The following is a 15919-nucleotide window of genomic DNA, read 5'->3' on the forward strand; positions in this document are numbered from 1 at the left end:
GTTTAAAATCTCTTTCTTTAATCTCCGCAACTCTAGTCATATTCAGGTTGTGTCAAATCATGTAGCTTGTAATGATTGAAACGGAAACAAAATACAAAGAAAAAAAAAACTTTGAAACCTGTGGTGAATCTCTGAAAGTTCTTAAAACTGGAACAATTTGAAATTTCAAGTCTTTCAAGAGAGGTGAAGTTGAGAGGTGGAAAACTAATAAGCTTGCTGCAACCAACAACCCTCAATATTTTAAGTCTAGTCAGAAAACCAACTGAGTCGTGAACTGTAATTAAATTCTCACACCCTTTAAATGAAAGTTGTATCAAATTTGGGAGATTAGATACATCAGGCAACTGCGTCAAAATTCTGCACTCGTCAAAATTCATGACGGTTAGAGTCTCGTACTTCTGCAAAGAAAATAAGGGAAAAATAAAAAAGAACCTAATGAATAAATTTGAAGTTAATTTTGTAATTTTGAAGATGAGAAAAATATACTATTTAAACTTGCCTTCAATAAGTTATCCAACGAAGATGGTAAACAATTTGAAGAAATTCTGAACCATATCAGTGCTCTCAAACTTTGAAGAAAATGATTTAAAAACTGAAATTTTTTATCATGTTTTTCGGGGGTTTTCATCCTCTTGAAGGTGTTTGCATACGATCCTACTATTCTCTGTATGGCAGATATGGAGAAAACAAGATGGTTAATTTCACTTTCAAAGATTCTCTGTCAATGCAAAAAGGCTCGAAACAGCCACAACACAAGCAGAATACAAGCATGAGGTGAGAATGTGATAGATAGTGAACAAAGATTAAGATAAGAAACCAAACATTCGGAAGTCTCACTCACATTGTTATTGGAAACATGAATCACATCTTTATGTAACCATAATCTACTGTTATTCCCCGGCTCTTTCTGTAATTCCTTCCAGACAATCCTAGACATGTCCCTTAGCAAGTCATGCATTTTAAGTCTATTATCAAAATAATCAAACTTCAACAGAGATCTTTCAACCAGCATGCCAATGTGATGTTTCATGCTACGATCATAACAAGCATGAAGTATATATTCCACCAGTGTCAGTGCGTGTCCTTCTAAGAAAAAGGCAATATTAAGAAAAACACTCTTCTCTTCTTCCTCCAAAGCATCAAAGCTTACTTTAAGCATATTCAGGATGTCCCTCTTGCGAATCATTTCATATTGTTGGATAGCGGTCTTCCATCCTTCTATACTTTTTCCAACCAAGCTGCCTCCTATTACTTCTAAAGCCAGTGGAAGGCCAGAAGCATAAGTTACAAGACGATTCAAGGCTAACTCATAATCTGGATCAGCCTTTTCATTTCTGAAAGCTTTCCATTTAAGCAGCTGAAGAGCATCATTGTCATTCAATCCCTTCACCTCGTATGTCATTGTAACTCTATGATTTTCCAACAATTTGTTGTCCCGAGTTGTGATTATGATTCTGCTGCCAGGACCAAACCAGTCACATCCTCCAGCAACTGCTTGTAATTGGTCCGGCTTGTTAACATCATCCAGAACCAGGAGAACCTTCTTCATCTTGAGCCTATACTTTATCTTAGAAATTCCTTGCTGCGTACTTGTAAAGTTGATGTCCTTCTCTTCTAATATCTGTGATAGAAGGATGCTTTGCAGGTGTTTTAACCCATGTTTGTTTGTTTTTTCTCTCACGTTTTCAAGAAAACACAATCCATCAAAATTCTCACCAATTAAATCATTGTAGACAGCTCGAGCAAGTATTGATTTTCCTATCCCACCCATCCCGTGGATTCCTATCATGTGAACACCATCCTCAGATCCAAAATCCAAAAGCTTCCTCACTTCTAGCACTTGTGACTGTAGTCCAATTGGGTAATCCGAAACATGTGTAAAAGAATCACGAGTAATCTTGTCATAGACATCGTCAACAATTCTCTTAATAAACTTGTATTCATATCCAACTCTGTTTCAAACAAAACAAAGTTAAAACTAAAAGCCTTGTATTGTCATGGTTATCAAATATTTCTTCTCTCAAACTTAATGCAATACAATGAAAGTTCATGTATAAATATTGGTAAGGTGCTGTACCCGTCTTCGATATGATAGCCAGACAAGTTAGCTACCTGGTGCAGAGCCATCTTCCATTTCTGCACCTTCTCCATATCTTCGAATTTTTTCTGATTCATAGTCAATGCTTCTCCATAACTCCCTTTCTGATGTCTGACATCAGAAGGGTGCACCTTATAGAAGACCGGTATAACCAACAGTCCTTTGGTCTGGCAGTGAAGGATTCTGGCAAGTTCATCCAAACAGAAGTAGGAAGAAGCATAGTTGTGAGAGAGCACAACAATGGCAATCCTAGACTCTTCAATTGCATTCAGAAGCGTTGCTATTGATTCCTTTCTCTTCAGAAGCATCTCATCATCCTTGAAAGTGTGAATTCCCCTCTTACAGAGAGATTTGTAGAGATTGCTAACAAAACTATCGCCTGTGTATCCTCTTCTGAAGCTGAGAAACACATCATAGGTGGATGATGCAGCCATTAGAGTAGGGGTTGGTTGGTATGATTATGGATCGATTGGTCGGTGTGTTGGAATGAAGAATCAAACTTGAATAAACGTGAACTAGATAAACTCAAAGATTAAGCAGATAGCATCAAGTTTTGAGTTGACTTTACTCTAACATATATTACAACGTATAAATAAGTTATCTTAATTAGACAACCTTGAACTTTTCATATTACGACTATAAGGTGGCCTTTTTGTCTCTTTCACTGTCTGTTTCAATTTTATTTTTTTTTTGTGGTGACTTATCACTTTTTATTATTGGAATGTGTTAGGAAGTGTTAGAAATTCAAGTGAGTTTGAGTACTACGATAAGTAGAAATGAGAAAGTTAGGCAATATGTATGGAAGAAAACTTGTAAACTCATTATGTTAAGGTTTCTTGTTCAGAGGTAAAGTTTCTTATATAAGTTGACTGATAACTTAACTTATTGGTGTCAAATCTGTGTTAAATCTTCGTTGAAAAACCTAAAAGATGTTCAAATGTTCAGGTTGGTTTGGATTCAATTTCGTTTATTTTTCACGTATGGTTGACAGCCGGTTGTGAAGAAGTGGAAGTGGAAGTGGCTAAAAGCAGTTAACAAAAGAAGCATGGTGGATTTTTTTTTCATTTACAAACTGAAACAGTTGATCATGAATTGAAAACCTCGCAGGTCAACAATTTAAAATTTGAAGAAAGATCTCTTTTGGCTTTAGGTTTTCTTTTTCTCTTGTTTTAATTATGAGTGGGACTATAAGGGTACCAGTGATCAATCTTTTGTGTGATGTATCTATTTTTGTTTAGTATGGTGTATTCATTTCTTTGTTTCTTTTTACTCTTTTGCTTAATGGATAAGCCAGTTAAGCTAGTTTCGTTTATATTTTCTCATGTTTTGGTGACTATTGTTAGATTATGTTTTTCTCGAGCTTTTCACTTGTGTCAAATGTGTGTGAGAGAGCTATACAAGTGTCGTACTGGTGGGGAAGCAACTTAGAATGTTGCATCTTATTAGATGCCGAGAGTTAAGTAGTCAAAAACATCACTAACTTATTTTCTTATCCGAGTAGCAAGAACCACCTTACAAGACTAAGTACTTCTCGATAATCGACAGTGAAGTAGTCCGGTGAGAAAATGGTGAAAAGAACCAGATTAATTTAGCTACGGAGTACAGCAAGCTTTTCACATTTCAGCTTTACCTTCTCTCTTTTTCAATTTTGTAACTACCAATCAATATTTTCTTTTCAATTTTATTTTTGTGGTTTTCACATCATTATAATTTGAAGAAGAAGAAAACTAGACACACATATTTTTACTCAATTTTAAGTCATTAATTCTTTTTTCAATTTTAAGAAAAAGAAATTAAAGAAAAGTTAAAGAATGGCAGAATTCGAGAAGCAAAAAGGATTCGATAATAGTTCTAATGTATTGAGGAAGAAATAACTCAAGAAAAAGAAAGAATTAAGAATTCAAAAATAAGAAAAATGTCAAAAAGAAAAGGGATTAAAAAGGAAGAAAGATACGAAGAAGAAAAAGAATTAAAGCATTTAAGAGAGAAGAAAAAGAAAAAAAAAATCAAGAATAACTAAGAATTCCAGATGAAGAAGAAGAAGAAGAGATCAATGTTTAACATTTCTGCTGCTGCAAACATTATCTTTTGTTTGTCAATCACGTTAACATTTTATAATTTTTTGTTATTCCAGTGCCAGTTAATAAGACTTTTGGAACAAAAATTTTGTGAAATGAAAATTCTTGAGTGGTAGTAAAAGGATAAAAAGTATGAGAAGAAAAGAAAAAGAATAATAAGATGGGGTATGAAATTAAAACACGGGTTTCCTTCATTTACAGTTTAACACCTGATTCTCACCATGCAACACCAGGAATGAAGCAAACACCATCCCATAGAATTCCTACTCAAACCAAAAAGGAATTATTCTCAACCCAAAGCTAAATATAAAATGAAACTGAATCACAATTCTTTTATTCATTCAATCCATTTCCACAAGCAATAGAAAAATCTCAACTCAACCATAAAGGAAAATACAACTATGGAAATCAATGCTGCTGAAGCTGCTACTAATCGCTCCTATGAAGATTTTGAACCTTATTGCAAATGGCTTACACAGGAAGGACAAGCGATTCTTGAGATTCATTTGAAGGGTATCTGTTAAATTTCCTTTTTTAGTTTCTACTTGTGTTCTCATTTATATATGAATCACTTAATAGTTTTTCCAAAACATTCACATCTATAATCAATAAAAAGTGGGAAAGTATAATATAACTTTATATGATAGAGTTGTTATAAACTATATATAGATAGATTCGATTGGTCTGAATGGAAAACAAAAGTTATCTCTTATGGTGTTACATTTTTACAGGCTTCAAAAAGGAGCAACTTAAGGTTGAAACCGACAACTGGGGAACACTAAAAATTTATGGAGAAAGGCCTGTGAATGCGACCAATAACAAATGGTGCCGTTTCCAGAAAGAAATTAAGATCTCAATAGGGAGTGATACGAAGGCAATTCGTGCAAAGTTTTCTCATGGCCTTCTCTTCATTGCCATGCCTAAAGAAGCAGTAAGGGAGCTTTTCATCTATGGGGCAGAAACAAGAAACAGAACAAATGCTATCAAAGTGGCAATTGCTGTAGTGTTTGTGGTGGCACTCGGGACTTACATAGCTCGAAGAGTATATAATGATGAAAATATTCAGTTAATTAGCTAGAACATCAAAATTGAAATGTGGGTGTTTAAAAATCAGGATATGTATTCTATGCTGATAATGCATGGCAGAGGAATGTTTGCTTTCAGAATGGCTTTCTGTGGCAATGAGAAAAAGTGAGTAAGGTGTTCATATTTTTATGTTTTCTTGTAACATATACATACCTTCGAAGAAGAATAATAATAATAATAAAGTGTGCTTGGGATCACACAATACACTCATGCTTTGTGGTGATTTTAGTGCTTTTTCTGGTGTGTGATTGTGTGTGTGTGACAGAATGAAAAATCAAATTAACTCTTGTCAGCATATAACTAGTTGGTCCAACATTATTGCAAAAGTGTTAACCAAACAAAATAGAATAATCATACTGTGCTATCACTCTAATACACCGATTTCATGATAATTGTCATTACGATTGTTTTTGTTTTGTTTATTTTTATATTTTTATTGATAGTTTTATTATTACTTTTTTAGAAAATTAAGGTTTTTATTTAATAAATTGGGAAATAGAAATATTTTGTTCTTGTTTGTGAAAATACTACAGATAAGTGGAAATCACTAAAGGTCGAAAATAATATCTCAGCAACATCACTCATCACCATATTAGTTTACATCAATTACAAAAACCAAATACAAATTTTAAACTCAGTCCAATTCGAGTGAATTTGTCTAGATACTATAAATAAGAGACTTAACAGTTAGGAAACACATTCTTGAAATATACGAAACTAATTTTAAGAAAGATACAAGATAAACTTATTTTGAAGGTTTTGAAACATTGCTCATTATTCTTTTTTAGTATTCATAATGCAAATGAATAGCTAACTTCCTTATTCACATTGGTGTAATGTATCTTAACTTTGTGGTTTTTATTTATCAATTTATTTTTTTTCCACCACTTTTGTGTTCTTTTATTATTATTAACTGCTTGATTATACATATGTGATAATACTATGTTTTAAATATAAATAAAATTTTAAATTATGTTTATAAACATAAATATATAATTTAATATGTTATAATTTTATATTTATGTAATAATTTAATAGTTTAATATGTTATAAATTCTTATATTCAAAATTAATATTTTTTCTAAAAAAAAATTCATGGGTTGATCCTGATTCATGGGGTTTTGTAGATGTTTTGGTTTCATGGACTTTTTTTTATAGAGGATTTTTTGGTCATGTGAGTTTTTCTGATCTCAACCCACCTGAGTCAGGATTAGACCATGTAATGGGACCAAATTGACAAATTTACTTGCAAATATAGGAAATACAAAGTTTTGTAATAGGATTAGAATTAAACTCACTTTAACTTTGATCCTAACTCACTTGAGAAAGAATTTTTCGAGTTGGATACTTTTTTGACTCGTACTTAAGAAGTTTTCTAAAAATAGACTTTTTTAATAATAAGTTAGAATTAGTTCATAATGTTAAGTTGACAACTCACATTATCAAGTAAACCCTCTTTACTAAACATCAAGATGGTATTAAAGATTTTTGAAAACATATTGTGCATCTCTACGTCTTCCCACTTTAGACAATTTGAGAATCTTGGCCAATATACAAAAAGCAAAGTTCATTTTAGAAAAATGGCAGAAACAATTGATGACCATGCTCAAATTAACAAGGTCAGGATGATTTTTTCCCAAATTTGAAATTGGAAGGAAGAGAACGCGTAAGAAGCAAGCAATCAAACTTGGAAACGGCGTCGTCAAGTGATGAGGGTTGCGAGTGAGAGTGAAGGAGGGAAATGAGGATTGGAAGAAAAGGTAGAAGGAGATGGAAGGAGAAATAGAAAACTTTAACTTTGACAGCCACAATGTTGATTAATTTGATTGCAAAACAAAAATCATAACAAAACACATCATGTATTTAAACTTAATTATCTATTTAAATCCGTAATAAAAGTGTTTTTCTAAACATAGTTAAAAAATTTAACTAAATTAAATAAAAGAAATTCAAATTAAAATCACTAAATATTATACTTGAAATTCTATATAAACAAAATATTAAAAAATTCTTCTCAAAGAGTATAAAGTTTCAGTCTATCCAACTTTAATTTTATAATAAATAAAAAAATCATTTAAAAATATTAATTTTATGGAGTATTTTGGATGAAATTTTGTTAATAAAAATAGATTATTTGAACTGAAAACAAATAGAAAATGTATAGTGATATGTAAATATTTGTAATCAAATATATTGAAGCAATTTAAAGTTTATAATATAATTGTATCATGATGAAAATATATTTATAATTATTTTACAAAAAGATGTTTGGTTTTTAAAATGAACATTAATGTAATTCTCCTATATGCTGTATTAACGGAATTTTGTAAAATTAATAGTTGTAAAATCCTAGAAAGTGATATTTAAGAAGTGGTGATAGTATAAAAATAGTGATTTTTATTCATTTTAATATTAAATAGTTTTATTATAAATAGTTTTGTTATAAATGAGTTTAATTATTCTAAAACGTATATTTTTCTAGAAATTATTTTTCTAAAGTTTTATGTTATGTCTTTGAGAGTTTTATAACTCCTCGATAATTTGTTTAACGAGGTATTAGGAGATCATGGTAGAGCAATCTCCACTTCTACCCAATCAATTTTTTGTTTAGAGCAAATAAGTTTCTATTCCTTTTTCCTTTTATTTTTGGATGATCATGCAGAGAAATATGTTTTTGCATCTATCAAAAGTGTTTTTTCCTTGACTTTTGGTCAATTTGAGGTTCTAAGGTTTGATTTCAATTACCAATTGGTGAGTTGTAGGTTTTTCCTAGAGTTCCTTGCAGTGGAAGCAATAGTTGGGAGTTCTTGGAGCCGTAAGAGTTCTTTCTAAGGTAAGGGAAGCTAGATATTAAATTTTAATTGGTGTTTGTTATTTAGTTTTAGTACTTGCATGTATATCATAATGGTTGAATTATATGTTGTTCATTACTTATACTTTGTTAGTGCAATTTAGTAGAATTTGAGTTGTTTGATTTGGATAAATTCTGATATAATAGCGTTGTAATGTATTTACTTATGTGAATTGTGTGCTTTAAATGTATATTGGATGTATAATTGGTTGAAATGTGTTTGGAGTATTAAGAGACTAAGTCATGAGTTTTAAGGCTAGAAAAAAAAAGGGATTTTACTAAGTGAGTTGGTGAATTAAGTATTGGTGTAAGAAAACGGGAATTTCATGCCTGTTATGGGAACAATTGAAGGTTGTTAGAAGCATGGTTTGGGTGGAAACTGTTTTGGAACTAAAGAGGGTGGTCCATGATTGATGGTTGAGTGGTTTCTAGTGCAAATGGATGATTTGGGTAGTGAAATTTTGAAATAAGGAGTTGAGACCTGTTTGAGAAGTTTGAGGCCTATAATTGAGTCACTTAAAACTTGTCTAGGTCTTTAGTTTGTTGTTTTGGTGTATGGAATGATAGAATTGGGTTTAGGTAGTCTAAAGTCTGAGCGTCCTTTTAGGGGGGTTGAGCCCACTGCATTAGTTTTGGGTTTTTCAGGTTTTAGAAATCTCAAATTTAGCATTGTATATATCAATTTTGGACGTTAGGTTGTTTTGGGGGTTTTAGACCCTTATGAAGTTGTTTATGAGGGTTTCCAAGTTGTTTTCCTTGCCTATTGTAGATATCAACCTGCATGCTATGAAGAAAATTTGTGTTATTGTGTGATTTCTGATGACTTGTAAGAGTGTTTCTAGTTCTTTAATGTATGATCAATAGTTTTATGTATTGGTATACTATGTGAATTTGAAGTGATCTCATGGTTTCAAAGTAGTTATATGAGTTTCAAAGGTGAAACTTCTTGGTGTGATTTCAAGAGTTATTAGTATGAATGCAGGGAACTCAGTCTTGGAGGTTATCCTGACACTCTAATGATCATTCATTCTCAAGTAGAGAAGATCGACACATATGGTGAGAGTAGCATGAGGTCTTAGTCTAGGTGTTTATAGTATGACCTATGACGCAGTACAAACTAACCTAGTGAGTGTGACAGGGTGAAACCTATTGACAATAGCTTTGGAAAACAGTAGAAGTCTCCACAAGTGCACAATTCACCATAACTTGACATCCATACTAAATCTGAATAGTTCAGTCTAGGTCATGTTTAATATGTTTGGTTTGTGTTATGTGATATATAATTCATGTATGAAATGTTTAAGTATATTATGAATTGTTTTATCACTAGCTTATCTTTGGCTTTGGATTGTCTGTCTTTGTGTAAGTTCCTCTTTTACAATTATCACCTTAACCGGTGTGAACTTAAGAAGTAAATATCTCTTTAGTCGTTTCAACGTAAATAAGAAGATGAAGCATAAGTGTAAATAAATTTATTCTTCAAATATATAATCTCCTTCTCTAAAAATCTTCAATCTATATGTAATATTTTATTTTAATAATTTTATATTATTAAAATGGGAATAAGAAGGAAAGATCCCACCTAATAAACCGTGTCATATTTATAAGAAATCGCAAATGAAAAAGTTACTGGAATAATAATTTTGTTTTTGATAACATCCAAATAATATATCACAATAAGTAATGAAGAATAATTATGTTTTATTAACTGTATTTGTTTTCATTTGCAAAATGTAACAGCGGCAATTTTGTTTTCAATTATATTCGTAATTATTGAAACTATTTAAAAAGGTTTTTAATACTAAAAAGATGCTGCTAAATATTATTGTAAAAATTACCTAAACACTTTTTTATGTGCAATTGTCAATTATATAAATAAAATAAAGTAATAATATATATATATATATATATATATATATATATATATATATATAATATGTGCTAATTAAAGGAAACGATATATTTTAATATTTTAATAACTAGTAATAATTGTGTTAATTTCACATGTATTTAGATAACTTGATTGGTTAATTTCACATTGTTAGGATCGGACATACTTTATATATTACCAGAGGGTTTGAATGATTCTTCTATGTGATTTTGATTAGTTGTGGAGATGAAGTTAAAAAAAAGGTGTTTTTACCAAGTTTTATCAAGATATTAGATAACTATTGGACCTCATTTATTATCTATAGTCTGGCAATGTGTTCTTTTCTGTGTTAAATAATAATCATTTAAGTTACGATAATAATTTAATGAAAAAAGATTAAGTTAGTAAAATCAATATTAATGGATAATTTATTTAATCTCACAACATCTCTTGAGTAAATTTAGTAAACAAATCATCTTATAAAATTTCATCTAATCCTTTTAATTTGCTATATCTCCATAAATTTGAAGAATCTGGTTAAAAGGTTTCTTGAACGTAAGATATTCTTTAACTTTGGAGAAAATAATATTTATGATTTCACATTGAAAGTAAAAGAGTAAAAGCATATTTACTAAATATATTTTCTAGAGTAAACGAGTATGGAAATTCTGTTTCTATAAATTCATATTTAGGTTTCATGAAACATTGAAAGTAAGATCTCATCTTGTATTGGAGAGAATTTAGACAAGAGTTATGGAGAAAATTGAAATAAGAAGTATTGGAGTTATGATGGCCGTCATGATTCTATCAAGTTTTGCTGCAGCTCAATCAACGGATAAGCTTTTGTGCTATACCTGGTGTAGAATCAAATGTCTGGAAGAACCAATTCCTGAAGAAAATTGTTTGAAGAATTGTGAAGCACACTGTACACCATCTGATCCACTTTATAGTTGTATTACTAATTGTCAGAAGTCTATTGCTGTAAAAAATGGTATGTATTCTAAAATTATTTTCTCTTCATTTTATATTTTTCCTTTATATTTCATTTCATTAATCTTTTTTTTTTCGAGACTTTGATATTAATTTTAATTTCTTGGGATTTTAACCATTATTTTTACGTGTTTATCAGGTGTTGGTGATCTTGGGAATAATCTGATGAATACTTGTATGAAAGAGTGTAAAAAAATATTTTAATTTGTAACTACAATTTCTGACTGAGAAATTGTTAGAAATAATATTTCCTGCTGAATTATGAGTAATAAATATTAATAAAAAATAAAATTTCTTATTTATTTCTGTATTAATTTTCTTTTCCAATTACGTCCTTTCATCTTTCTTATCTTTTTTATTCTTGTAACTTGAGTATTAATAAAACTTGTTTTTAAAGAAAACTTTATCGACAAATTCTATTAAAGAAGACAACAAGAATCACAAATATAAACGTGGATATGTAAAAATATGATAAGTATATAAATATTTAATTATTTTATACTTTTTCAAGCATATAAAAATATATTTGAATAAATTATTAATAGTTTTTTTAACAAAACTAAAAAACTGCAATCAATTTATTTTGTTCCCATAATTTTATTATTCCTTGTATATTTCATATAGTTGAATGAGGTCTTATATTTAAGGGTTATAAAATAAAAATTATTTTAAATAGACATATTTCTTTTTCTTTTCTGAAGATAAACTTTCTAATTAGTCATGGTAGAGATGTGAGGAAATCACATAATACAGTAGTCCTTCTTTAAATTTCAATAAAGTCGTAGATTATTAATACTATATTATTATATAGCAATATAGCAATATAGTAGACAAGTATGGTGCATAAAGTAAAATGAGACTATTAAAAATCAAGCTATTTACTCTTTAATGTTTAAATTAATAAGAATTAATAATGAATATTAAAAAAATAAGAAATACGAGTATTAATGACTTGAGTCTCATATTTCAATATTTGTTTTTTTACATTATGTTTACAAACTTCCAGAAACAAATGAATATATTATATAAATTTTATTACTTAAAAATAACTAAATATTATATCTTAAAAATGTTATATCATCAATTCTTATATTATAATAAAAAATAAATTATTATATTATAAAATAATACCTATAAATATATTAATAATATCTTATAAATATACACAAAAATATCTACTAATACTTTTCGATCAATTCCTATAAAATCAAATAATAATAATATATTTTTTTTCAATAGAATGATATCGGATGAATATGAAGTTAAGCATTTCATTATTATTTCTGAAGTAATAATTTTTATTTTTTTGTCGACAATAAAAATAAGACAGATAAATATGTAGTTATTTTTTATATTCAATTTAAAAAACTAAAATATTATTTGTATATATATCTAATCAACATAAAATTATCTATAGATTGAAACAAATTAAAACAATATTTATATGAATAAATTTGAAGAAAAAGAAATAACCTACTCCTAAAAAAGAACAGACTTAATTAAAACTTTTTAATAACAGTGAAACTAACTTGAAATAAATAAATAAATTGTTATACAAATAAGTAGTTCAGCGTAAAATCAAATATTAAGAATAATTAAAAGATAGCTTAGTGATTGATTTTGATAGTGTATCATTTGCTATGTACCTTCTCCAGTATTTGTCCCTGTTTTCGTCTGGAAACTCCTCCGTTCCCAAATCAGAACCCTAAATTGACAGCATTCTCATATTTTCCAATGGGTTCGAGAGGAGCCACTGTGGTGCTATCGAGAGCAAACAGGATAAGAACGAAGCTTCAGTCTGCGCTGGAAGCCACCGTTTTAGAGGTGGACGACGTGTCGCACCAGCACGCGGGTCATGCTGCCGTGAGGGGAAGTTCCGACAAGGAGACCCACTTCAACGTGAAGATCGTTTCGTCCAAGTTCGAGGGTCAGAGCCTCGTGAAACGACACCGTCTCGTCTATGACCTCCTCGCCGACGAGCTTCAGTCCGGCCTGCACGCCCTCTCCATTGTCGCCAAGACGCCCAACGAAACAAGTTCGTCTAAATGACTCGTTGCGGAAGCTTGAAACTTTTCGGATGTGAGTTTGAAGCTTCTATCTTCCCATTGTTTTGGACTTGTTTGCCCAATCGGGTTCTTCCTGCTGGGTTTTGAATCCTACTGGAAAATTTAGTTGCAAACTGAGTATAGAACAGATCAAGGATTAGGTAGAACCTGTTAGGATTAATTTGTACATGACTGTATATATAAGAAGAAAATGTGAAGGAAAAACTGAAGTAGGAAAATTAATCTGTTTATAAATTTAAATTAATTTAAAACTAGCAGATTATATTATGGTTGAGTTAATTTTTACTCCTAGATAAATTTATTTCATTTTTTTTCTTTATTGGTCAATATATAGAAAATGCTTGATACCACAACACTAAGCTTCTAAATTTCGGTTACGGTCTATTGGTGATACTTGATATTGTGGGAAATTGCAGAAAAATACATTTAATGTGGCTGCAATTATGATCTCAAAATCCTTGATGTTTGGCTGAAGTAGCTGTTGCTTATAATGTGTTTTCGGTTGTCATGCTGCGACTTTTGCTGTCTTTGTTCGTTATATGTTGCAAAATCAAGGATTGTAATGAGACTGCAACTGGCTGGAACTACGATTAAAATTAGTGGTGACCACTGATTTAATAGCTGTAGCTTGAAATTTAGTAGCATATCTTAGTTTACTTCATTCACCGGTCAAATATGTATCATGTCTGTCAAGATTTGGGGTAATGGTGGTAAATCTTGGCATTTTTTTTTCTTTGATGCTTTGATTGCTTTCAATGAGTTTCCACAATTCCATGTGTGGCTGTCAAACCCCGGGTGTTCAAAAATAAATTCGTCTGAGTTTAAGAGCTTACCTCTCCAAATTGCCCTCACTTGTTTCTGGAACAGTTTCTTGATGGAATTGCTCACTAATTGGGTGGGTTTGTTCAAAACCATGAGCTGAAGTCCAATTTCGTGAGTTAATAACTGCTCTGATTTTCAGCAAAGCAATGACGAGTTATGGCTGGACTCAAACGATTAGGGCTCAGCTCTCTTATGTCTCTCTGTTGCTTGATTCTCACGAAACAGAGTTCAGTTTTTGTTCTGTCAAATTGAAAAAACAGAACCATCTTGTGTTGAAGTCATCTCTCCCCTTCTGATGCCTGTCTCTCCTTCTGTGACAAAGTTGCATCTCTCTCTTGGCTGTATTGAAGTTGCATCTCTCTCTTGGCTGTATTGAAGTTGCCACTTCCTGTGCCATTTGCAATAGGCAAAAGCTCCTTCCTCTGTCACACTGACCCGTTGAGCTCATCCACTTGTATGAGTCTGATTTTGGTCTAATCTTTGCAGTCTTGATCCTGTGTGTGACTTTCATTTCATTATGCCCCGTTGGTAGATATAGTTCTCTGTGGTTTTGTTTCTTTGCTTTGTTGTGAAGTTGAAATATTGAATTATTGTTGTATTAACAGTATTATGTTTATGCATATATGTTATTCGAGGTTTTTTAAAATTATTTTTTAAATTAGGTAAGTCTTACAAATTTAAGATTCAAGTCTATGAAAGCTGAGTTTATAAAGGTTATTTTAGTTTGACACATTTTCTTCTATAATGCCATTGATGGAATCTGACTAAAGCTCCTATGATGAATTAACCTGATGCCATAAAACTTCTTATTCCATCGTTCCAATTCCTGAAGATTAGTTAATTTTTCTTAATAATGTAGAAGAAAGTATAAATCTGAGGAGCTTCTGTCAAACTTTTTGATATTTTTGTCAACGGTTTTTCCAAAAGAAGTGCTTACAGGGTTGTTCTTTGTAACTTCTCACAAACAATAAATATGTAAGGAAAGACATCGGATCAGTGATAACAGTATGACCAAAAGGAGGATGGAAGCTGTCAATCAACCTATTTCTGTAATATTTTTATGCTGATATTAGGCCAAAACATTTAAAAGTCTGTCTGGTTTTCTTCCTACTATTACTTGTTAAATTGCTGTGTGTCACTTCAAAAATTTTGTTTTAAATTTTGAAATGATTAGTGGGACTGATTTATTTGAACTGCTTTTGCTTATTGACTTTTATTTACTTTCCTTTTCAGTTTCATTCAACTTTGCTGGGTGGATGTCTCGGTGGATTTGATTCATAGAAGTATCAACTATAAAGATGGTGGAAACCCCTCCTTTAAGATGGAGAATAGGGAAATTGAATTTCGATACTAGGATTTTTAGTGGAAGTGATTGAATGATGGAATAGATAACAATTATAATATGAAATTTGCGCCTTGATTTTGCATATTGACGCACCATCTTTGTCCTAAGCAAGCAAGCATGAATACCATATTTGGATTAAATTTTGGACATCACGCATTCATTGAAGTAACTTTTTGTTTCTAATCAAAATATAATTGTGTTATCATTGTTGTAATGATGTTATTTGTGGATAAAAGTTTTAGTTAGCATACCTTGTATGATTAATTTACCTATAAAAAAGTGCTTTTAACCTGAATGATTTTTGGCCGTTGGTTTAAAGAAAACTGTCAACTTGATTTATTCTGAAACTTTGTTGAAATTGTGATAGAAAAGAGAGTTTTCATATAAAAAAACGCATTTGTGATTGTATTAATGGTAAATGAATGTTTAAACACAAACAGTAAAGAAAAATGAGTGGCCTAGCTTTCACTAATTCCTAGTTTAAATTTCTGTGATCATGGTTTATAATCAATTTGGTTTGGCTAGCATCTCCCTTTATAGTATATATAGCCAAAAACAATCAGGATAAAATCGTATGTTATTTTTTTTTTTTTTTAAACTTGTTCTTGTGTGTGTGTTTAATAATAGCATTTTTGTTATTTTCAACAGAACAAAATATATTTTACCCCTCCTTCTTTTCTTTTAATTGATGGGATATAATATACATAATTAAT

At 30.6% G+C, this 15919-nt stretch overlaps 3 protein-coding genes across 3 annotated transcripts; 2 read left to right on the forward strand and 1 right to left on the reverse strand.

Moving 5' to 3' along the window:
* Nucleotides 1-32: 32 nt before the first annotated feature.
* On the reverse strand, nucleotides 33-2538 carry LOC124839236 (TMV resistance protein N-like). Its single transcript, XM_088112783.1, has 4 exons — nucleotides 2078-2538; nucleotides 818-1952; nucleotides 500-718; nucleotides 33-398 (listed from the first exon to the last, which is right to left on the reverse strand). The coding sequence occupies exons 1-4, from the start codon at nucleotides 2530-2532 to the stop codon at nucleotides 33-35; spliced, it is 2175 nt and encodes a 724-aa protein (XP_087968909.1). The 5' UTR covers nucleotides 2533-2538.
* Nucleotides 2539-4531: 1993 nt separating this feature from the next.
* Nucleotides 4532-5468, forward strand: LOC124839239 (inactive protein RESTRICTED TEV MOVEMENT 2-like). The gene is made up of 2 exons (XM_047314988.2): nucleotides 4532-4689; nucleotides 4908-5468. Exons 1-2 carry the CDS (start codon nucleotides 4578-4580, stop codon nucleotides 5252-5254), a joined length of 459 nt encoding a protein of 152 aa, XP_047170944.1. The 5' UTR covers nucleotides 4532-4577; the 3' UTR covers nucleotides 5255-5468.
* Nucleotides 5469-12596: 7128 nt separating this feature from the next.
* Nucleotides 12597-15408, forward strand: LOC148199787 (protein BOLA1, chloroplastic-like). The gene is made up of 2 exons (XM_088112044.1): nucleotides 12597-13052; nucleotides 15095-15408. Exon 1 carries the CDS (start codon nucleotides 12708-12710, stop codon nucleotides 13020-13022), a length of 315 nt encoding a protein of 104 aa, XP_087968170.1. The 5' UTR covers nucleotides 12597-12707; the 3' UTR covers nucleotides 13023-13052; nucleotides 15095-15408.
* The last annotated feature ends 511 nt before the right edge of the window (nucleotides 15409-15919 follow it).

Source organism: Vigna umbellata, chromosome 4 (assembly GCF_029865625.1).
Source record: "Vigna umbellata cultivar VRB3 chromosome 4, Vumbellata_1.0, whole genome shotgun sequence".
In the NCBI taxonomy this organism is placed as follows: Eukaryota; Viridiplantae; Streptophyta; class Magnoliopsida; order Fabales; family Fabaceae; genus Vigna; species Vigna umbellata.